This window comes from Harpia harpyja, chromosome 12 (genome assembly GCF_026419915.1).
Source record: "Harpia harpyja isolate bHarHar1 chromosome 12, bHarHar1 primary haplotype, whole genome shotgun sequence".
Lineage (NCBI taxonomy): Eukaryota > Metazoa > Chordata > Aves > Accipitriformes > Accipitridae > Harpia > Harpia harpyja.
Window position 1 is genome coordinate 30,130,185 of NC_068951.1, and position 25,299 is coordinate 30,155,483.

At 38.0% G+C, this 25,299-nt stretch overlaps 1 protein-coding gene across 24 annotated transcripts in view; it reads right to left on the reverse strand.

Moving 5' to 3' along the window:
- Window positions 1-25,299, reverse strand: part of DLG1 (discs large MAGUK scaffold protein 1) — a 173,225-nt gene that overhangs the window by 106,524 nt on the left and 41,402 nt on the right. For 21 of the 24 annotated variants that reach the window (XM_052803494.1, XM_052803492.1, XM_052803501.1 and 18 more), the window contains one exon: window positions 6,643-6,807. In XM_052803494.1, the coding sequence (XP_052659454.1) occupies window positions 6,643-6,807 (165 nt within the window). Of the gene's footprint in view, window positions 1-6,642; window positions 6,808-17,119; window positions 17,606-25,299 lie in introns of those variants that run through there. The other 3 variants (XM_052803515.1, XM_052803513.1, XM_052803506.1) reach the window with 2 other exon arrangements.

Here is a 25,299-nt window from a genome sequence, read left to right on the forward strand (position 1 = left end):
ATACTCCTTGATTCTACTCTTTAGAATAGTTTCACCATGTTCTGCCAGTACAGAAATGAGTGAGTTCTCATTTCTCCTCTCCCTTCTGGATGCTATTTTGAGAATGAGTACCACTGTGCTACATTTCATTCCTGTGATACCACAGTCAGTTTAAGTAGACTGTTATACTGCATTGCAGCACGAATAGATAAGCAGTTTCATATCAGAGTTAATTTAAAACCATTAAGCTTGAATACCATTAGGTCCTGGAAACACTTTTCCAAAGATATCTAAACATGTGAAAAAAAGCAGGCATACACTAAGTGGGCACAAAGACATTTATTTCACAGAGTAAAACTACAGTGCATGTAGTCAACTGGACTGCTGTATTAGGATTACAAAGCCCATCACGTAGAAGGTTTGGATACCACTGACATACATACTAGAAACTATTAGAAACTTTTTTGAAATTATGTGTACACTACACGAAGTATGGGGTATCTGGCACAAAAACAGGGGCTGTGACTTCTAAGCCAGAGGAAAAGTAAGGCTGAAGAGCATACTTCTTACTCATCATGCACACAATCACAGCACTAGGTCAAATAAAATGCCCAACTAACCTACTGCCTGTCTCAGTAGCTAATAGTGTAAGCATAGTGTAATCCTCCCCTCCCCACTATACCATCCCAAGTATCAACAGTTCAGAGATTCACAGAGCCAAAGAAAGTAAACTCTGTTTTACTGTTTTTATTCTAATAAAGGACTACTTTCACTCTAATGCAAACTGAGCCTAAGTAAGTTTAATTTCTTCCTGATCTGACACTGCTAGGTAAACACAGATAAAGCAGAGGGGCACTGACATGGGGCAAAGTTACTGGTTCAAAGGTATTCAACACATTATGAGATTAGTCTTGGACCAGATGCTTCTGGACCAGAAGCACCAGATGCTTGATTTGGGCAAAAAGATTCTTGTAGATAAAATTTGGGGGTAAAACTTTCATCTTTTTTTCAATGGGGAACAGTATTTCACCTCAGTTTGAAATACTTCACTGTTCAAAGATAGGAAAACAGTAACTCATTTGTATTTAATGTCTAATATTATGAAGTCAGTTTTCTTCACTGAAATAAGTTTATATAACCACAAAAGACTCCAGCGTGGTGCTTTAAATGGGCAAGCAGCATGAATCCACATGCCTAAAATGTTTTTTAAAAAGATCTTTGGTGTAGGGAAGTAGGGATTTTTACTGCATTATCTGAAGCTCAGGTACTCTAGCAGAATATAACAGCACTCAGCCAGAGTGACAAGTCTTTGCATGAGATCAGACCAGCCGGTAATGAAAAAGGCCAATCACTGTGCTGCCTGATCTGCTCAGTATTGTCTTTTCCCAGCATCACTTGTACAGAGATGATCACTTCTGTGAACACATGAGAACAGTAAAGTAGCCAACTGTGTTGCATGAAATATACACAAGAGTCCATTAATTATGTAACCATAAGTTAATGATTAACATACTTCCCCCTCACCCTCCCCCCCAACCTATTTCTCACAATTCCTGGATTGTTCTGCTACTTCATTGATGATTGCACAAAGCTATTCTAAAGATGCCAAATATTCAACCAGTGGAATACTTTCAGTTCCTTATGGCTGTGCTATTCAGTCAGCAATTAAAATTTTACTGGATAGCATGAATAAGCAGTTTTAGATACCTTACTAGACTAATAACACTAGTACAATGTTCCAAATAAAACATTTATGTTCAGCTGTGAATGTCTGCTATGTGTGTAAGGAACAAACCAAGTGCAAGCATTCTTCTCACCCTTTGAAGACTGGTGTTATGGTAAAAACCTCCAGAGATAGATCAGCAAAGGTTTGGTTAAAGAAAAAAGAACTGAAGAGACTTTTCTGAATCAGTAAGTCTAGCTTCCTGTTACTGCAGGCAGCCACACCATAATATCATTTATAAACTTATCAAATACTGGGAAAACTCTCTAAGAACAGCCTTGCGCAAATTTTGAATCAGAATTGTGGATACAATGGCACTGCGATGAATACTGTAATATTAAGTATTTATTACAGAGCAGGATAAAGATTAACATTTATCACACTAGTCACGGAGTATCTTTCCAATACAAGACATATTTAGTAGTTTACAAATTTTTGCATGTTTTCTTTGGACCTTCTGTATTACCAGTGAAATAATAGCCCCAAATACCAACATACAATACACAAACATAATACAGAAATATATACAAGCTCCAATCAGGGTCTACACTTAAATATTGAATTGTCATGTTACATCATAAATGTAGAGCTATAAATAAAATATTTTCCCTTTCATGCACAGGTTGCTTGAAATGAAGAATACTGCAATTTAAGAGGGGGGTGGTTGTCTTATTACATCATGACCCATTATTTTAAAGCTTTGTAATAAATAATCTATTACTCAAAGCTTTTTTCATTGACAGAAAACTCAAGTTCCACTCCACAGTTTAAAAACTTGATTGGTATCATACCTATGACAGAATTCACTTGGTTGGAGGTATTTAATAAAAACAAACGTTAAATTCAAAAATGTCAATCTGAAGGTATGAGAGAGAAGCTAAATTCAGTTTTACAATTGAGATAAATCCTTTTGTAGCATCTCCCTCTAGTGGTCAGTCTTGGTAGCAATATATTGCTTCAGTTACAAAGTCAATTCAACTTGAACCCATTTTATTTCATAACTCAAGAAACCTCGCATTGTAATGACAAGTTTCTATAAGGTATCTGGAAACTTCATACTGAAAAAATTCTGGTACTAGCTGCCTGAAAATTTGGGACAGAATATTTGTGAAGGATTTGAAGTTTGACCATTTTCACTCTCTCTTCATGATTCTCTACCATTAAACATTTAAAAAAAAAAAAAAAAGCAGCTCTTTTACAGAATTAAGAGTTTCACTTCACACAGTATTAAATGGGGAACAGAGGACATGAAATCTCCTGGGTCAAGTTTATTTCTTTGATGCTCGAGACGTATGAAGTATACATTTCTTCTTAAACTGACAAAGCTCCACCCTAACAAGACAAAACCTGTAAGCCCTGTCTCACATTTAAACTTTACATCAGTACAGCTAGTATCAGTTGTTTCATGCTAAATGCAAACATGCAGTATCTTAACCCAACCTGAATCTAAAGTAGCCCACTCCTCTGTCAAGAAGGTAAACCATCTTGAATTACTACAGTACTTAATGTGGAACATTTGATAAATAGTAGTCACACACTCATCCTCTAAAAATTTGGGATACACATTTATCTTTTCGGTCATTGAAAGCTGCTCTTTGAAAACCACTCACCTGTCCACGCAAGCTGTAAAAGCTGCTTTAAGCCCTAGAAAATTTGAAAGCTTCTCTCAAGAACAAAATGTAAACTAGTTAAAACCAGGCATCTTCTTTCTTCACTATCTTCTATTCATGTTCTGTGTTACTGCTCCAGACTGCAGAGAGCTTGCTGTAAAAGAAGGTATTCCTCTAATCTGATTCTACTGCCCTCTGCAGCATTTCATAAAAAGGAGTATATGATCACAAAACTACTCTCTACATTTGTTCTTCAAACTAATAACTCTGTATTTGAAAGTTCAAGTGTATTTAACATTTAATTTTTTTTAAAAAAATTTCTCTTATTATTAGCGTAAGAAACAACATCCTCTATTACATTTAGTTTCCTTAAGCAAATGTACTATCAAACAATGCTAGTCAAGATCTTGTATATTAGCCACAACCTCGTCCGTACACAGTGCATCAAGCCAAACTACCAAATAAATTACACAAAGCACTCTTAGCTCAAAGCTGCTGTTGCTAAATTGATCGTCAGCATGAGCCATGCCTAAACTATTAACATCTTGCAGATCAGGCCAAAAGAAGAGAGGACCAGCTATGCTAATAGTACACAAGCAACCTTGGCTTTTTTCTGACATACTTAAGTCCAAGTTTTAACAGCATTTATTCCAAAAACTTTAGCAAACTATCTCCTGACTGAAAAGAAATTTTGTGAGCTCAAAGGCATTTTACTGTAAAAGTTCCCATAAAGACTCCCAGGGCCTGTGAACCTAAGGTATTTGGAGAAGAGGGATGCATCCATAAGACCCCAGACTCTGATTATAAACCATTTATGCAAAGAAGTTAACTTCTGAAGAAGAGAAGCAAGCCAGCAGCCAACTTAGCATCAGAATTCAAAGTTCCACAAAATGCTGGGAAACAACTGAAACCTGGAGCACCCACCCCAGTTTTCAGATTAACAAAGCTTGGAGAAATTTCAGTTCTACCATACATTGCTTTGAAATTAATAGAGAGAGTAGTCACCTGAAAATAATCAGATGTATGTTATAAATGGCAATATGAGTTGCATGATGATATTTCTCTTATACACATACTTCCAAGTGATGATTGCCAAGCACTTACCAATTTGAGAAGGATAATAGCAATCCTCCTCAGAGACCTAAGATAAACAGTATTTTGAAAAGGCTTCACCATATTTTGTAATTACACTTAAAAGCTGCTGATGTCTATTTCCAGAATAGTTTAAATGAGATGTAGTTTCTTTCTTCCAGAACAGTGCAGCAGAGTTGTATATTCAACACTGCCCAAGAAAACAAAAAAAATTTTTAGCTTGGATCACATCTGAGCAGAGGAAGGCAGAATACAATCATTCGTATCTATTTCTGTAAAACTGTTCTGGGTTTTATATCAGGGTCTTGACAGAAAGTTACAGTAGTTAAATAAGGCTCAATTAAAACAGGTAATTAAGGGTCCCATATAACACTCTAAACACAAGCCTTGCTTGTTTATAGAGATGGTCTGGTAGGATCTCTGTAAGGTAGAGATCACTCACACTGTGGAGAGGTAAGAAATCAAGTAATCTTCCAGGAAATGTTAATATTGCCAATATCAAATCCACATTTCTCTATTTCTGTAGTTGGCTATCTGCAAAAATAATCTGAAATAAAGTCAACCACAGGAACTATTCTGAGTAGTTTGGTTTCCCTTAGATCCAGGCAGCCAGAAAGAAACCAAGGTAATTACGGCCTTTTGAACAGTCTCAAGTACAATGAAGAAATACCAAGTCAGTTACAAGAAATAGATTTTCAGTCTCACATACCCGTTCTAGAATTTTATTTTTTATTTCTATAAGCTTCCAGATTGTGAAATGCATTATACTTGATCACTTATTGCAGACATTTTTACAGTTTGCCTCTGCCTTTTTGATCCCTGTATGCTTTCTGAAATGCAAGACTGTGCTATGAATTAGGAAAAGCTTGTGAATAAACAGAGTTGACCTTAAGTCCCCAGAAGCAGAGGATTTTTTTTTAATTTCTAATGGTTGCACGCAAAATGTGTTGTATTACTTTCTGAATATCAATAAATTCAGGGAATTAACATGTGAAAATGTGTTATTGTGCGTCTATCTTCACAAACAACAGAAGACTGAGGTCCTAGCCATTCTCAAAATGAAAGGTTTGTCATATTAGCATTCTTAAAAGACTCTTCAGAGGTTAATATAGCCCACTTCAAAAGGGTTATTCATTAGGTCTTAAAGAATTTGGCTTGCCTAGCTCCTGAAGACTATGGAAACACACAGAGAGTTCATTATGGAGTTACAAGTAAAAATAAATGACCGTGTTCGATACCAACATACACATTTTTAAAATCTTAGAAAAGCTGGAACATGATTACTAAACACACTCTCCCACTACCGTTGGTTCTACAGAATCCTCACAAGTCAATTATCAAGAGCTGATACATTCAGCAAGATTTTTCTTCATAATAAAAAAAAAAAAATCTGGAAACGTAACTAGGTTCAAAAACAACTTTTTTCTTAAAATATAGTAGCACTTCTTACAGTACACTGCCAGTTTCAGTCACAAAGGATACTACCACACACCAACAGTTCATGCTAAAAATACCAAGCTATAGGCCTACCACAATGTAAGCCCATCTCATCATTCTAAAGCCCAAATACTCACCAGAATCAAATAATTTCTCCACTTTTTCCTCAAAACAAGCCATAAAGACTCAGAGACGTTATAGAAAACAGCATTTAGTCTGGCACACTAAAATATTATGCTATTCAGAAAATGATTAAGCTACATCTCCCTACTAACCCAATATATAAAACTGCCTGCTACAACCCTCTCCAAAACCTCACATGCAGTTTGTCCTCTTGATTTTTAAATCTGTCTTGAAGTTACTGGAGCTGTCTTGAGAATAATGGTGCGGTATGCTGAAAAACTCCAGAGACATATATTACGCTTGGCTTATTACATTTTCCACATAGGTCCTCAATTAAAATATTTACCAGAAACAAACTCAGAATTGATTTTACAGGATCCTGATAGAAAACCCAAAACATAACTAACAGCAGTAACTATAGTGCCCCTCAAAACTACACCTGAGACCTTAAGTTACCTACATATTTTATCTGGGCAATTTACTATCATGCATGTTTAGTCAGAATGTATGGAACTAGAGTCAATGCCTTAACATCTACAAAGTTAATTTTACAAATGAGCAGTTCCATCAAAAAAAACATAAGCAGGTATATCTCATGCATTTTTTTCCCCAGAAAATTTTATCCCTGGAGAGTATATCAAAACAGTTCACTCTTATTATAACTTTAAAAATGCCTACCTTTACTGGTGAAATATGAGAATGGGAAACAAATCCATGGACATTCTCAATCTGTGACAGATTCTTCTCCGATACATGAACCAGCTCTGGACCTGTGACCTCATTGGTAATGTGTGGAGAGCTGTGCTCCTGTGGAGGTGTATCTTCATCCTGGTAGCGGTATTTCTGAAGAGAACAATTATAGAAAAAAATCAGTCCACCACAGAAATGTGAAGAGATTATCCAGAAAACCTAGATCAGACAGAAATAGTTATTTTCCTGACCCTGTTGACTTCAAGGCAATAAAATCTAGAAATAAAAGTTTTATTTAGTATTTTCAGTTTAAAGACTGATCCTGTCTAAAAATGTTCCAGCCTTTTTCATCTCACTTAGAACCACTATAAAGCTACCTAATTTTCTTCTGCCTATCTGCATACAGTAACATGTCCCCAAACCCTTTTCCAAGGAACTTTTCCCTTTACCAGTTTTTTTCTTGCACTTTAACACTACATTATTCACTAATAGCAGAAACTCTCAGTACCTCAAAAGCTTTTTTCCATACTTCCTATTTAACACACCTGCCAAAAGCATTTTTTTGTCAGCTAAAGAGTTTCAGCTTATATACTGGGGTGTCAATACAGCAATTCACTACTGCTAACTTCATTATGAAACAAGAAAATGTGGTTTTGCTACTAAACAGATTAAGCTTCCCCAGCAAGCAAGACTTCAAACAGGAACACAAGACATTATTCAGTCTCTGTATTATTAATCTGAACTCAGTTTAAAAAAACAGAACCTATTACTTAGCCAGCAGGGATGTGTTCTAGCAAGACTGTGCTGTATCCATGCTTGCAGATCCCTACTAATAGGTATTAATGAAATCAGGAGCATACATAATATCCACCTGTTCTCTGGACTGCAGAGAACTGCTCATCCAGCACCTCCAAACCCCAGAGCTAGCATGGGCTTACATTACAAACATACTTAAATATATAAACTTCACTCCAGTTTCACCTTTGTAGTCTCCGCCAATTCTGAGGTGCTTTAGGTAGTCCATGCATTTTATTGCTAGTTAAAACTAAAGCTGAAAGCTGAAGTCGTGTAACTTTTTTCCAGCAGGGTTTACTGTGTCCATAAGATGCATCCCAACATTTTGTAACCCCATTCACTTTCACACACTACTACTATACTCTGGAGTACATACATAGTTTTTACTAGTTTACAGGGAAAGCTTGTCATGTCATGTCATTAAAGGCACAGAAAAACCTTCTAAACATGTAATCGTTTTAAACCTGGAAAAAGCTATTCTTGTTAGTGAAGTATATTTAGAATAGAAGACATTTCCTTAGGGTTTTTTTTAACAGAATTCTAAGATCTACATACTACAGCTTAAGTCAAAAGTAGTTGTCTTCTTGGCAAGTCATTTATACATAGTAATCCAGTAGGTCGCTGCAAGTAACCCATTTGTCTATAAGCACGTGAACACTATACCAAGGCAGTACCTGATAAAAGGTCTGGTTATCATACACTAACAGTTACATGCAAGTATGATTCCAGGCTACCACAAAAATCCGTGCCCTTCACAGAAGAGTCCTGCAATATTACAAAGTTATAAAGTCTACAGGATAAACTACAAAGAAACTGCTTGAAATAATCCATCAGTTAACAGCTCTTGTAATGCTTAACCCATTCATTTCCTGCCCACCCAACTCTTGTGTGCTTGTCTTACAGGAAGACTTAATTTTTCTGTCTATCCAGCAAAAAACAGTCTCTAAGCATGGTCAAATAGGACAGCTTAACATCTAACAACAGGAATATCTTACTCTTCCCTGTCTCCCAAACGCTGGGGAAGGCTCCATATCCCCTTCCTTCCTTTGGTTCTGACACATCAGTAGAAAATTGCCCACTTTTTTCTCCTCCTTTGCAGGGTTAGACTTGTACTGGATTACTGACCCCAATTCAGGCAGGGCCTCAAAGAACACCAGAGACAGTGCAAAAGGAGGAACGAAATAAGGACAGGATCTCTCTCTTTTGGAAGTGAGCTATACATCAGTCTACTCTGTCTTCTGCAGACTCATTGTATAGCAATACAGCAGAGTTTTGCCAATAAAGAAGTGGTTCAATGGGCAGCTGAACTCACATAACTGACTTGTGCTGAAAGAGGAAGGATTTGTTTGCTCTTCTCTTCCCTGTGCCAAGTTGATCTGCCAACACCAAGATTCCTCAGGAGACAAGCTAAGTTCCCTTACTAACTTAGAAGCAACAACTTGCAGCTTTACATTTCCGTCACCCATTGCACTTTACCCAGTCACAGCCTGCCCTACAACACACCATCGCCACCCCTGCCTCCAAACCCCAAAACAGCAACAAACCCACATCTAACCACACACATACAGGCAGACACTGAAGATGCACAGTTTCTTTTAGCCAGTAACTGATAAGATGTCAGACAGAGATCTTTGAAGTTATAACCCTGATTTATTTTTGTACTTAAAAAATAAAATTAAAAAAAAAAATCTTTATCCACTCAATTCAACCCTTCTTTGTTGAGACCATACAAGATCAAGTTCTACTACGTGAGAGAAATCATGCTTTTGAAGTATTAGAAATTACAAAGTAGAAGCAATACAAGTGTATTTTCTCTAAAAATACCAATGATTAGCAAAGAAGCACAAGGCAGGAGAAATAATTCCAAAGAGGAAAGCAAGAGCATTAAGACTTCCATTATTACAACAACCAACCTCCAAACACTTCTCTACCTTCTCCTTAACTGAATGGCAAAGGAGAGATGGTGAATGCTGATAATTGTGGAAAAATTACAATGGTTACTCAAAAAGCCCTAATTTTTTCAAATCCTTAGCAGAGAGGTTTCATGAGATGACCAAGCCAACTTAATAGGTCACTACTAGCAGAAGATAAAAGTTGTTTTTCTTTCCTTTCCCTGCAGCAGTGAGATGCTAGATTGCTCAGCCTCAGACTCCTGCCATTCATCTATTTTCTGACATTGACTTGTTTTAACTTATCAAAACAAAACCCTGAAAGGAGTCGACATTAACTCTCTAGAGCAGCCATGTTAAACATCAGAAACAGAGAAGAATTTTCATTTAAGGAACAGCGTTGTCCAAAAATACAAGTGAACATTATCAGAGCATAAATAAGATCACATTGGAAATTAGAAAAATAAACATTAGAGCTTCAAGTAGTACACCAAATGTCTTGCAACATCAGAGAAAGTAGGAATACTGCTAGCTTAAAGGAGCCTGCTCTGCTGGTGAAGGCAGTATTTGGCTGGACTTGTGATCCAAAATGTCCCTGCCAGATCTCAAGCTTCTATTTGACTATGAAATGTCAATGGGATATCAAGAAAATGGGACCTAAAAGTGGATTAAGTTCCCAGATCATGTCAGACAAGACCCTGTGGAAAGCTAGAAGTGGATCATTCCAGTTTTATTAAGGGGAGAAAAAAATTAATAGTCACAGGTCAATCAAAATTAACTTCCTTTACAGAACAGTCAATACCTTTAGGCAAAGCACAGAATTACCTTGATTTTTTTTCCCTGAAACCAGACACACTTACTAGAAACAGGTATTTGGACATGCCTGAGTGTAAACAGGCTCTAGATTTCACTAAGAAACATATGTTTACATTATACAATGTATCAGTGCTTATAATAACATAGCACTGTGAGAGACTGAAACAGTAAATGTCTCAAACATTGTGGTAGGGCAAGTTCAGCTTGAAAACAAAGCCTGCACAGCAAGGAGCCAAGGTGAAAAGCCCATCAGCTCAGACATCAGCAACAGGAGGGGGAGGGCGTGCTGGAGGGTGTGCAGGTCCCTGTTCTGATAAACTGTTCTGATACAAAGATCAAACAATGGCCGTGTCTGCAGGGAAGGAGAAGTTACTCCACAAACGACCCCCAAACCCAAAGGCTCACAAACTGTTCATTAACCTGACCAGTTCGGGTGCCCGCCCAAAGGAGGGGCAAGGATGATAAAAGGACACAAACTGAAGCCCCGGGTGCGCAAGCCCACCGGGACTGGACCCCTCGGCTGACTGAACCAACGCTGGACCCAGGACTGGTGAAATCTTTCTCTCTTCCTTTTTCTCTCTGTGTCTTCTCCTCTCTTTCCTTTTCCACAATCCCTACACCTCATCCATTTCAAGATATAAACTGTTGACCAAGTCTGAGACTAAGAGTGGATCCAGCCGCCCCTAGACCCTTCTCTGAGGAGGAGTCTGGAAAGCAAGGGGGTCTGCTCTGAACCTCGTGACTCAACGGGAGGGATCTCCTTATTCCCTGAATCGATGTATATGGTTACACAGTTTACAGAAGTAGTCTTATGCCAATTCCTGTTGTGAGAAACCCTGCCACCTACTACCATGCCTCGCCAGTTCAGTTTGCTTCTGTCATAAATAAAATCTTTAACTGATCATTTGGTGTCTTTTCACCTTAATTTAGCCCGAGGGAATTTCGAATTAAACACGACTCCCTGGTCTGTCCAGTCTGGGTCATGACAAGCACATATGAAGTTTTAATAGATCAGTATGTCATTATTTAGATTAAAAATGAAACAATGTAGTAGTAAAGGATTCTCTCCCATAGGAGGCACTGACAAGGGCTATAAGCTTCTCAAAAAAAACATCTTAGATGTGAACTGCTAATTGGATTTTGATGCAATATTCAAGATTGACTTTACTATCATTTGTAAAATATTTCCCAACTTGAAACTATTAAAAACAAAAAACAGAATTCTTGTCTAAAATACACTAACTGAAATACTTACAGGGTAATGTTTCAAAGTACAAAGACAAGGACACAAAGTGCATGAAAACATAATATCCATAGTACTTCTTGTTCTGAAAGGTACCACACTACCCTTGCCCTTTGCAGAAATTACTTTTGAACAAAGTAGTTCAAGCAAAGCAAATTACTGTGTCTTATAACAGCTAATTCTCCATAGAAGTGGAAGCGTTTTGTACTAGTTTTACTATGGAGCATCACCTCTGAAATACTATGCCTCTTGACTGAGGTAGCGCGTTCACGTGATCCGGCATGGTCAAACAGCCACCATTCAGAATTGCCCATTCCTTTTCTTTCCCAGGAGCTGCCATCCCTTGAACAAGAATTCAGTCAAGTGTTTCAGTCATGCCAAGTTAATTCTGCTGCTACATATGAAGCAAAATCCCATGGAAGTTACCCTCCATAGAGGTCTAAAGGTACCATTTCACATTACGGCCTAGCTCACTCAAAGAGCAGCTACCGCCCAAAGGAGCAGGACCCATTCAATCCCTCTTGGTCAAGCTGTACAACTAAGTCTCCCTGCCCCTTGCTTCTAGTACACATCTGACTTCAGATGGTAAGCAAGCTAATCCAGCAGAATGTTTGTTCCCTCTTCCAGTAATATCAGATTTTCTTTAATTCCCTCAAGTGGCTCACAACAAGATGAAACATGCAGCAGTGCTGACATAATAGGGAGAAAAGCAGGTAGAGACTAGGACCAACTCATCTCATAGTGGCTAGCAGAAGACCATTTCTCTGCTTACAACCAAGGGAATCCAATCCTGCACCCAAATCCAGGCTCCAAGGAGACCCTAGTTTAGATGAGCCGGCCAAGATCAAAGGAAAGAAAAAAGGCAGGTGTGGCAAAGCAGCTCTGAACTTGCAGACAGACTGCCTCAGCTGCACATCTCAAAAGTTTCCCAGCACTCCATTAGGAAGTAGCCAAGCAATTTAACTATTTTTTAAGAAGCTTTATGGATAGCTGTATAATTTAGAATCATAATTTAAAGTCCAAAGCAACCAAGTGCTAAACATTTAATGCATACTTCTGACAAAGATACTGCCCCAAAGGATTCAGTTGCAGATATACAGGTGTATCAAAATTAATTAAAACCATTTCTTTTCTGATACAACACAGTTAACAAGATTTCTCCAGGTTAGATTCTACCTTCAGTGAGTTTTGAACTGTCACCAAATACCATGGACTAAATGATTTACTGGTGTAAACTACTGAAAAATCCATTTACTTTAATAAATCAGTGCTAGTTTACATGAGACGAGAAGATGGGCAAAATTCACCACAGTGAAATCTTTCATCGTATTAATTGTTCAGGCCCACAAGCCCCCCTGCTTCAATTCCCAGGCCTAGCAGAGTTATACAAAAATAAGGATGGACAAAGTATCTGCAACAATGTGCAGGACAAAAAAGGATTTTGTGGCCATTTTATAGCACTGTTTTTCAGAATACAGATCACCTGTTCACAGAAAAAGCACAAAAAAGCTTTAGGAAACTAATTCTAAAAAAGGTTCACTTTAGTCTGTTTATATTTTAAAAAGAAGATATTTCAAACAGATTCATACTTAATCTACCCCCTAGAGATAATTAAGTTGTGGTTTTATATATTTTTTTAAAGATCCTCTAATGAGAGCTCTTACTGAAACAGCAATTAAATTATTTAAAGAACACTTAAACAAGCCCATGCCCTAAACTGGTGACCCATATCCACAACAGCATGCAATGCTATTATTCCAGAGATTCAAGCCATACCGAATGCCATGTTCATGGACAGAAAATTAATTACACAAGATCATCCTTAACTACCATATAATTTAATGACAAAATGCAAGGCAGCAGTAACTACAGTTCTCTTCAAAATGGGATGTATATCAAAATCCAATTCATATTAGACATACACATCAATCCACTATCTTAAGTGAAAAGAAATTTGAAAGCACAGTAATGTATTTTCTCTACAAAGAAAAAAAAATCAGTGCTAAAACAGCTTTAATATAAGAGTTCAAGGGTGCTTAAAAAAACAATTTAAAAGTTTGTAAGTTGACCTTCTACTCACTTCCCTTTTCCTCCAGATTTTAACCCTCCCCACCCACACAGCAATAGGACTCCCAAGTTACTGCACACTTCAAGCAACAAAAACTACAAACAAAACCCAGGAAAACATGCAGCCTGACTTACACAGTCTGTCTCTCAGTAAGTTTTAATTTTCACTGTGAAAGTCCAACCCATGTTTTGAAAGAGAATAAGTGAGGACTTTAAGTCTAATCATTTGAATCCAATAAATACACAGAAGCTCACAGGGTCAGACCCTCTCTGATGCAGTGTGAACAGGCAGCATGATAAGACAAAGTGGCTTTAGACCATTTGCAGCTGACTCCCCAAGTTTAAATACTTGTCCTTGTTCAGTCATTGCTCCACTTTAGAAGTTAAACTAACCTGAAAGAACCCTTCAAAAGATCATTCCAGCAACTGAAGTTGTTGGGAAACACTGCTTGACATTCAACATATCCACTCCTGCAAAAAAGGACTAGAATACAATATGTCAAAAGCAGATGAGTAGAAAAATCTAAACACCCACGGTTCTCCTCACATCTCCCCAAAAAACAACCTTCACAACTCTGATGTGCAGATACCATTCAGCAGAAAATAAGCTCCAACAACTCTAACAACAGAAGACACAATACAGCTAAATTTTGCATAATCTTGTTAAAACAAAACTAATCCAAAATGAATAGTGTATTAAGATGTTAATGCATTTTGTACAAGTCTTCCCTGTAGTCTAGCGGAAGTGCTAAACCAGAAACTAGTGCTCAGGAAAATAATAGTGCCTGCCTCGCAGTAGAAAAGGACACAAAACAAAAGGTATGCTCCACTACTGCAGAACTGAAGTTAACCTGAAAACCCTTCACTTGTAAAACCCGGGAAGATTATGAAAGCCAAATGAAGCCTCTTTGGAGGTGAACAGCAATTCACATGGAAAAGCTGAAAGCCTGTGGATAAGAAAAGAAACTTCAGTAACAGGATAGAGGATATATGTTTGTGTATTTTCAGAACTTCTTCACTGATCATGGAATAGGACATTCAGTATTAGTTTCAATTTAGGCCTCAACATACGATAAACCAAATTACTTGAAATATTAGAACAGGTTTTTTGATCTTTGGGTTTGGTTTTTTAAACACAAGTTCGGTACTTTGAGTAACTAACTGCTTCATTCTCAAATAAAAGCACTAAGTTTTCTTTTAGTAACAACAGCTAAGACAAAAACATAAGGCATTTTGCCCCCCTTGGACAGTTTCAGTTTGACACTGTATCTTGAATAAAACTGCTTATAACATGTTTATTTAGGTCACAGTGTTCCATCATATGTCAAAATGCACAGCTAGTGTTAAATGTAAGTATTTATGTAATGCTTTGTGTCATGGATATCCAGAAACTATACAACAATTTAAGATCCGTATATACACTTACAAAAACACCAGAAATATTCGTAGTGAAGTTCACCTGTTCCAGAATGCCAAGGAAAAGAGACCAAAGAAGGAACAGTCAGACTGTGAATGCTCTTTTTATATGCGGTCAAAAAACAGTAGAGGAAAATGGAAAAACACAGTGTTTCATAGGATTACTTGTGTGAGATAATGAACTGTTTCTTTATGTAAAGGACTGAACAGGTAATCCTATATTACTGTTTCACACTGTCATTTAAATATTGACTCTTTCAGTATTCAAAGGCTATCTTCTCAAAGGACAAGAGTCTTTTATTTTTAGTGCAATACAGGCCTGCAACTTTTCTTTAAAAATCAACAAGCGCCTAGTGCAAAAATCTCTGCGCTACCGGCAGGTCACAACTATTTCAACCTAAATCCTTCAGTTCAATTGGGATGTAGATAGTACGGAGAACCCACTCCGTATTAACAGCAATACATGTTTATTTGAAGATAATTAAAGCCTGTGCATAAATAGTCTAGGATATTTTAAAACACAGCACTGCTCAATCAACTGCGCCCAAGAAACTACCGGTCTGCAAGATACGCCTCTTACTAGCGCGCAGCCAAACGGCATCAATGAGGATCATCATAAAGAATTCTGCCGACGGTGCTTCGCGCGAGGCGTCCCTCCGCCCGCCCCGCCTGCGAGCCAGGTACCGGCGGCCGGGCTCCCCCCGGCCGGTGGCGGGCGCTGCCCCCCGCCGCGGCCCCGCCGGCCCCGCGCCCTGCCCGCGCCCCGCGGCGGGCGGGCCCCGCGCCCGCTGCCCCCTCCGCGGGGCAGGCTTCCCCCCGGGGGCCGGGCTGCGCCGAGTTAGCTGGGGCAAGGTAAGCAGTCCGTAATGCCCTCGGACAGAGAAAAGGAGCCGCTGAGGGGCCAGTACGGTAGAAAATGCCGCCATCGCTCAGACCCGACGCAAAACGCCTAAAGTGGATTCTGGATGTTGGCTGGATATTTTTAGTTCGGCCTTAAAGGGAACAGCATCTCTTCTCTGCAGTTCGACCGGCAAAACTAAAATCAAGATCCTATTTTCATTCCATGGCTTTCTTCCCAAGTTTGTTATTTAAACATGAGGCTACCTTATCAATAAAAAAGGGGTGTGCAGTTCCACAAAAAGAAGGAAAGAAATGTTAATTTTAGAGCGAATAGTTTCCAAATTGCACCAGTGAATACATGCGTATCTTCAACTGAAAAGCGCTTCGGACACACAAAACATAAGTAGATTCAAAACAAGCCAAATTCTTCCCTCCTGGAAATAAAGCATTCAACTTTAAGTTTCATAACAAATCATTCACACTATCAAGAGATCCATAAAAATTTAGACTCCTCCCTCCCAATCTAGGTGATGTTTATTCAACATCAACATTTTGTGATATCTATCTATCTAAAAAAGCATCACACATGCATATATGTATGTACATGTGTGTACACACACATACACCTGTTCCCAATTTATAAAATAAAATCTAGCTCAATTATTTTTTGTTTAAAATGACGAACACTGACTTGGAAACACCGAATATGCAGAATAAGTTTTGGAGATAAAGATTTCCTAATCTCTGTCTCAAAAGTAACTTCACACACATATCCCCTTAATTTTAAAGGGGCTTTCAAGTACTTAGCGTTCTCATCATATCCTTCACATTGTGTGTTAATTTTACTGAAAAAAAGCACTTTTGACAAGACACTGAATATATTCTGTTTACTATTCTGAGTATTACCAAATTATATATGTTTTATTACTCTGTAACCTAAACAGTTGATGTAGTCCTAAAATGACTAAATGCCCGAGGGCACTGTTAAACCCAAACCTGCCACTAACAATTGCTTCCATCAATATGATGTCAGGAGGCATTTCCAGCCCTGCATCTCAGTGCAAGTCTCCTGTGTATTTAATTCTCTACAGCTGAAGAAAATGAAAGCCAAGTGCAATAAACTGATTACATGATGATTAATGCTGATTAATGGAGAATGACGACATTTTACATGCAGCATTCAGTAAATTCAAAATGTTGTTCAAAGGGATCTTTAAACAGTAGGCATGATAATTCATTACTTCTGTCACAATCACCAAGAGCTCCGATAATCGAGTAAGGCATGGAACAAAATACACACTATTTAATCAGAAATTTAAGGTACAGTTACATTAGACATAATGGCAATCATTCATTAAATGCAGCTTACATTTCCAGGAAAGTCCTTTTATAGACCCACCTTACATCCAAACATTAAAGATATTGTGTTGTTGGTACATGCTACTTTACAGTGGCATAGCATCGGAGAAAAACAATCCAAGTTTTTTATGCTAGGAGACATTTTTTCAGACCCTGTGCACTTCAATCGATCCGTGACTGAGATTCCAGAAAAATGCCTCTGTAAGCGCTGCTTGCTGCCTGTCTTTGACATTTAATCTAGGTCCATAGTGTTCAAAAATAAGCCTTTATGTAAATAGGTTGAATCCTTCAGGAAAAATTTTGCTTCACATTAGAAACCAGACCTTAAAAAAAAGGCAAAGAAAAAATCCTGTGTCCATTTTTTAAATTTTCGAGTCAGCTTTATATTTAATTATGCTAGCATCAGCTTGAAGTGACAACTGTCTCACAGCCCAAAGTAATACTCGGATCCTCTCAGCCAGAACCCAGGGTTAGATCCACCAAGGCAGCTCCACCTGCTGCAGTGCAAGGTCTGCTATCTCCTCCATGAAAACAGAAGCAACTCTAGCAGAGCCACTATGCTCAGTGTATGCTGGTTGCCGAGGGGAGGGGCAAGATGTTGCAGCAAGGGACTCATTACACGGCCCGACAGAGATAAACCCAACACTTCCTGCAAGGTGCTTTCGCACTGCACCAATGAGCATGTGAAAACCCACTTTAAAATCAGCTGTGCATAATTATAAAACCAGGGAAGTTGTAAGCTTAACAGCAGGGAATTTGCTGATCTGCAGTTTACACTAGCTTTTTCAAGGAAGTGTCAGCAGACCACAAAATGAATGGCTATGGGATATTTAATCCTCATTTTCAAACATTAAAAATTCAAGGTTATTTGACACATTAAAAAAATGTTAACTGCTGAGTAAAACTCCTAATGGCCTACCAAAAGCAATAAAGGAACAGCTACAGAAATCACGAATATTCTCCAACACAACGAAATCAGAAGCTGCTATTTTTAACCCAGTTACCTCTAGGAAATCATGAATAATCTGCACTATGCATCAATTTGGTTATGAGGAGCTCTCAATAAAGCGTTTCAAACAACTGTACATGTGAGCACTTAAACAAAACGGTTTGAAGAAAAAAACCTTTTTTCCTTGGAACTGAAATAAATACAGTCATGGTCTCCTTAAGATTTGTTGTTCTTTGTGGTGTGCCAACAAGTCCAAGACACAAAATTCTTTTTAAAATGGTTTGTTCGGTGTTCTTCTGGGTTTTTTTTTTTTTAATTAAGCCCTATAAGGGTTCAAACTTTATTTCCTTTTTTAGAAGTACAGGGGTCCCTGCAGAATTTTAATGTATTTATACATTTTAACAAACTGCATTACAGAATTTGATCAAAAACACATCCTCTGTGATTTCTCTGCTCTTGTACGATAAGCTAACAAAAGCTTCAATGAAATGATGTTAGACATCACATCTATGTTTAATTGCACTGAACAGTATTGTAAAAAAAAGCATTTAAGATGTCCAGAGAAGTCTTGCTAGATCCCCCTCTTTAGGACATGACTGTTCACCTAAGTTTACACCTGTAGCAGCCTTCTATCACCTCCCTTTTACTTCATTTGGTTTACCTGACCAGCACCTGTTGAGGTAGAAAGTTTAATGTAGTGTAAAACTGGCATGCACACTTACAGCTCAGAAACAAGTAACTTCATGAATTATACTGAGACAGTCATCTTTTATACAAATGTGCAGACTGATGAAACCAAAACTAAGGCAAGATGTCTGGAGAAAAGTGTGTAACAGCCCACAGTAAACCTCAAAATAAACTTCATTTACATGAGGACCTCTTTTTTTGGTAGAATATCCAAGAACTACAGATGACAGCATTTCCATACTAACAAGCATAGTTTCCTTTCCACCATGTGCCATGACCTACAATTTTTTACCAAATGGCCTTAGACATCATCTCCCACAGTATGTCATCTTCTGCATGCAAGTACAGCAATAGGGGCAGGACCGAAGAAAAATCTCCAACACTCTGGTTAATCATCATGGAGAAAGAAACAAAGACTATAAAAATCATCATCATCAATAACAAAAGAATACACCTTCTTTGTTTAGCTAAGTTAGGTTAAGTTTTTCTTGCAAGAACATTCAAATCCAAGGGTAGCCCCAAGTATAACAGAATGATGGAAGAACCTAAAAACCCCTTTATTTTCCTTCACCTGGCTGGGGAACACAGAACAGTGTCTTGTCTGAAGAAATAGGGCAGAGCACGACTGAACATACTCAAACACCATACACGAAAAAGGAAAATATGCACAAGGGGAAAGAAAATAATCAGAGTACTGTCTCTTGCCAAACACAAGAATGTTTGTATCCCACAAAACAACCTTTTCTATGCACCACAGATCAACAATCCATCTTATTTCCATACCTCTAATCACATTGTAATAACATAATATCTCACTAAAATAATACACAGTCAAATGCATGCCTATTTCATGACAACAAATAAAGTCAAAGAGCCAAAAGCAGTTCTTGAATGTTGCAGAAATAGCTTTTTGCGATGCAGAAAATATAAGCTCTAATGTGCCATGGGCATAGAAGAATCAATAAGAGGAAGATATAGTCTACACATCTACAAAGGATTCCATCAGTAAGACACAATAAGGAAGAGAAAGCTTAAGTAACTTCAGGCAATTACATCTACATTGTTGATGAAGACTACATAAAACATCCGAATCTTTCAGCCATACATTTGCAGCTGTAAACAAATAAATTCATTACACTGCAAAACTGTCTTGGTCTTTATACAAAGATGAAACTTTTTACACATCTTGCTGCCAACATGCTTTAAAATACAATATTTAAGCTTGTAAAATTAAAATATATTCTTACATATTTTGCTGACTAAATCCAGAGATTTAACTGTAACGAAGGTTTCACTTGTTCAAAGCAATTATTTGTACTCAAAGGCTTTTTAAATACACAGTTGTGAACATAAAACTTTCTGAAATATGAACGTATGGGATGTTATCACATAGAGAAACATATGGAACAGAGGATATTTGGAAATCTACTTTTGAGCTCTAAAGAAACATATCCCCACTTATTTCACTATTGCTCTGATTCAGCTTGAAGGTTGAATTAACATTTCAAAACACGAAAACCAATTTATTAACACAGTGACAAAGCTGTTGACAAGGAGTTAAGGCCATATTCTTCTTAACTATCTGTCAATAGTCCCTCCCAATTTATCAGTCTGTATTTTGTGTTCTCACATACAAGCTTGAGCTCCTACAGTCAGAGACCACAGTTTCCATGCTGATTATACAAAGCAACAATTTTTTAAACTGGGAGATTGCAAGGTACGTACAGCGCCAGGACTTCATCCAATGCTGCCACACAGACAGTCAAGAATATATCGGCATTCACAGAATATAGAAAAACAAAAACCTAAATTTTCTTCTTGCACAGGATGCTTCCACCTGACATTATACAAATGTTAAAATGACAGTTTTAAGTAGAACTATCTAAAGAAACCAATTAAAAACTTTTAAAAATTCATGTTTACTCAGAAGCATTACCAGTAAAAGCAACTGGTTTCATCCTTATGAAAACACAACGTAAGATGAATTGCCTTTATTTCAAGTTTTGTTTGAATGTTTACTTCGCAATAACCCATCTTTATGCATGGCTCCCATGTGCACAATAAGAATATCAACAGCATTAAGATCTTTAATTTGTGAGCAAGACTAATTTTGTTATTATCATAAAATAAGAAAGCTCCTACTTCCAAGTCTCCCTGAGCAGTATGAATATCAGATAGAGAGAAGCAAGACTTATGCAGCATCAAAAAAACCACACTACAACACTTTCAGAAACTTAATGCTTCCATTCAGCACTTGCCAACTACTTTTGATTGAACACACATAGTACCCATTTCATTAATCCATGTGTTCCACCTGTGTCAATACAACACAGGTTAGGAAACAGCAATCTCATGAGCAGCAAGACCTGGAGCTTTTAATGAAATAAGTAAGGTAAGGTCTAGCTTGACAAATGTACCAACTCTTCAGACTGCCAAACCAAAGGCGAAAAGGCTGTACTAACCTTTGTATTTCTTCAGAGAGAACATGTCCCTTAAGTATCACTGCAGGCACTTGTCAAGCTGGTGGGACTCTAGTTTAGGTCCCTCTTCCCCAGAAGCCTGAATTGATATATATCTAGGATACTTAATACAACCCAATTAAAAAAAAGAAAAAAGAGAAAGATGCTTTTCAGCATGTGAATTATTTAAATCTAATAAACTCATTTTAACCTCTGCTCTGCATAACTTAGTCTGTATGGTCTTGAAAGAATACACAGAATTCCAAAATTAGCCTCTGTAAAGAAGCTTGGATACTGGTTTAAGATTACCTCATACTAACAGCTCTAACGTAATGGCTGTAACAATTCCTTACTCAAGGAGTAGTAATTTTATAAGCATTTTCTATAAGGTAAATGAAATTTGAGCACTAGTTTCATGACAACCAATGTCTGGTGCAAACTGCATCCATCAGTGCCCATGAAGCTCTCTTTGGCTTTGCAGTTCTTGCTCTCTGAAGTATCAGATGATCATCCAACCCAATTTTGAGAAAGCAGCCAAAAAAATGTACTGCTTGTTCCTGCATGCTCCTAAATTGCCAGAAAAATCATTTGCACGGTACTTTCAAGCAAACAGGTTTATTTACTGAAAACACCATGAGCTGAAAATTCCCCTTCTAAAGGGTATCTTTAACAGGAATCCATACCTTAGAACCACCTTTTTGTGAGCTTGGCAGGTAAACATGTTTGCAGGAGTTAAACCAACAGCCACTGTTGCACCTCCAGTTCAGAACACTGATGTGCATCTGCCCTTCTTAAGAAGCTTAATACTCTAATATATAAAACTTGCCGTGCCCACTCAATCTGACCCATATGTGCTGAAAATGATCATCACCAAACTCTCAAAAATTGAGAGAATCCTTTCTGTTGTTTTGACACCAACAACAGAAAAATATTTTCTGGGACAATTAGCATATTGTAAATACAGCTGTCTGTGTCTTAAGTTTCCAAAATCTTGAAGAATACCACAACCCCATTCACTTCAGAAGGAAGGGGAAATGTTACTTTGGAAAGAGGAATTGGATTAATAGTTGCATTTTTTAAAACTTGCCCTGCAATGGCATTTAAGCCCAGAACAGGTCCTATGAATAGAAACTTTTCAGTGGGTGTTTGTGATTTTTCTCCCAGTTTATTCCAAGTCTTAAATTGTTAAGTATAAGACAGATCTGGGATATCACTCCGATGAGGTCCTTCATAAGCCTTGATAAGTCAAGCCAAAAACCAGACAAGAATACTTTCCTTCCCAACTGAGTGACCATCATTATGGGCATTTTTATAAACTTGCTTTTTGGAGTTCTCTTCAGTCCAAAACAGAGGAGGAAAATACAATGCCATATCAGAGAAAGAACCCAGAGGTGTCTGTGTTATGACATCCTGTATATGCAAAAATAATCAGGCTTCAAAATACAAGCTGCAAAGTAACAACAGACAAAAGAGCATTCAGAAGCAAAACTTCACAAAAAACAGACCTTCTTGACAATTACCACTGGATAGAGGTCCTGTGTATTCGAAGTATGATTTCAAAGATATTTAATCATACCATTCATCTGTCTTATGCCCTGCCTCTTAGTAATCCTAACACTCCAGGTTAATTTCAGCCAAATTTACTGGAGGGATAGAGGTCTCTGAGGATATCGATCATCTGCAAGCTTCTTAGAAGTAGGTAGCAGGCAAGGGAATAAATATCAAAAAGTCCCCACCAAAGGAAGGCGGAGCGGGGAGGGGGTAAGGCTGCCTAAACAACAACAGGCAGAATTTATCTAATGAGAAAGATATCAAGAATATCAAACGGGGGAAAAGTACAGTAAAATGCTATATAGTAGCTTATATTAAAATAGTAGCACACCTTGACAAAAAGTTATAGGAAGTCATGCTTTGTAAGGCAAGTATGAGGCCATTTCATGTTTTGGAATTAAAAAGGCCCAGAGTAGAATCTCTTCCCCTTCTTCTTATGTTTTGAAAGTATTTTAGCACTACTGGAACATGCCTTTACATCTTTAGTTTCCACACAAGAAGTTCCTGAGAGTTAGAAAGGTTACAGAATTGGCTAGTATGACTACCATGAAATCCAAAATCCAATGTTACTTTTTCCTAGCTGGAAACCACCAAAACGGGGAGAACATCCTCAAAACAGACCAGGAAAGGACTGAAAATAAATGGTTCCTTTTGCAGAACTTCAGGTTTGATCCAATAAAGAGGATGTGAATGCAGCAGATAGACTGAAGCCTACCTGACCTCCTCTGTTAAATTCACTGCAGAAAATTAATTTCATTATATTGGTAACATCTCTGTGAGGAAAAAAAAAAGGGTGACTGTATTCTGAATAGACTGTACTGTGATTAGAATACACCTTAACTAGGAAATCTCTAAAAATCAAAGAGTACTACGTTACTTTAAACATATTTAACATGTCTAGAAACAGTCTGTGGTAAGTTGACCCTGGATGGCAGGTAAGCACCCACCCAGTCACTCATTTGCTCCTGTCCAGAGGGATGAGGGAGAGAATCAGAAAGGCAAAAGCAAGGGGAGAAAGCTCATAGGTCAACATAAATAAGTGAAGGGGAGAAAAACAAACACACATACAAGTGATGCAAGACAAATCACTAACCACCTCCCACCAGCAGACCGATGACCAACCTGAGCAACAGCTACTTTGGAAAGACTTCCCCCCGGTGTTATTGCTAAGCATGATAAAAAATATGGAGTATCTTTTCGGTCAGTTTGGGTCAGTGTGTCCCCTCAAAACCTCATGCCCACACCCAGCCTACTTGCTAGGGCAGTAGAGTGAGAAACAGAGGAGGTCTTGACACTGTGTGAGCATTATTCAGCAATAGCTAAAACATCAGTGTGTTAATCAACAGTTTGTCACAATCTAAAACACAGCACCATATGGGCTGCTGTGAAGAAAATTAACTCCATCTCAGCCAAACACAGTACCAGTCTGACCTGAAAAGTCCTTTAAAATTAAGAACTGCGATATATTTGCATTCAAAAAACATTGCTGAAATCACTCTTAGAATAAAAGTATGTGATTATTCTAAAGTTGCCTTTGATGTGTTGCTCCCATCTGTCCACAGAGGAGAAAAACGTATATGTATTTAGCCCCAGATAGTTCCATCCAACCCTCAAAAAGATTTCTAGTGAATAACAGACACTGAATCCCGAAGACAAAACTGATAAACTATAAAAGCCCAGTAAGTAACAGACCTTCTGAAAGACCCAAAAGCTTTACACCTTTGTCTCATCCCTTCCCCACACGCTCAATGAAGCTTCTACCCAGTTTGCATTTGAAATGGATAGACTCTAAACTCAAGTGATAAAGATTACTAGCCAAAAGAGGTTATATTTTCAAGGCTATACTCAGCAGGAAAGATTCAATCCAGCAGGGTGTGATTAGCTCGGACTGCTCTCACCAGTGTAAAGACCAGGCTGGAACAAGGATCTAATTTATCACTCTGGGTTATTCCCTGTAGGACCCAGGATGATTAGGCTAAGCATATCCTCCAAAACATCATCTTCCTTAAGAATCTACTGGGCTGAGACAGAAGGCTAGCTTGATTCAGACTATCATGCAGGAACTATGGGGGGGGGGGGGGGGGGGGGCCAGTGATGGGAGGAAAGACGATGTTTTTGAGTTTTATTCCAGAATCGATAACCTATGAAGATCCTTCAGCTACTGAAGGACTGCTCAGAATCTCAGTCATCCCAGCCTATCTTTTTGAAAGACCTCCTTTTCGGTCTTTCAGTTTTCGGTAGTGTAATACCTTTTAAAAGGTCCACGCAATGTAGCTCTGCTGCTGAGTAACTCTCAAAGTATTAATCAAGCATCTGCACCTCCACTGGAAAAATAAGAGCACACAGGTAAAAAACAAGTGAAAATGAGGGAGAGGAAATATACTAATAACACATGCCTTTTATCTGGTGAAGCCTCATACTACTCCAGATTCAATAGCCATTCAGGCTTCCTTAACACAACATGAAGAAAAGACTGCAATTTGACACGTTTCTGCTCTCCTCCTTTGATGTAGCGCCAACAGAGTAAAAGCTAAGAGCCTCTCATAGCCAGTGGAGATTAAGTCCTTGCACAAT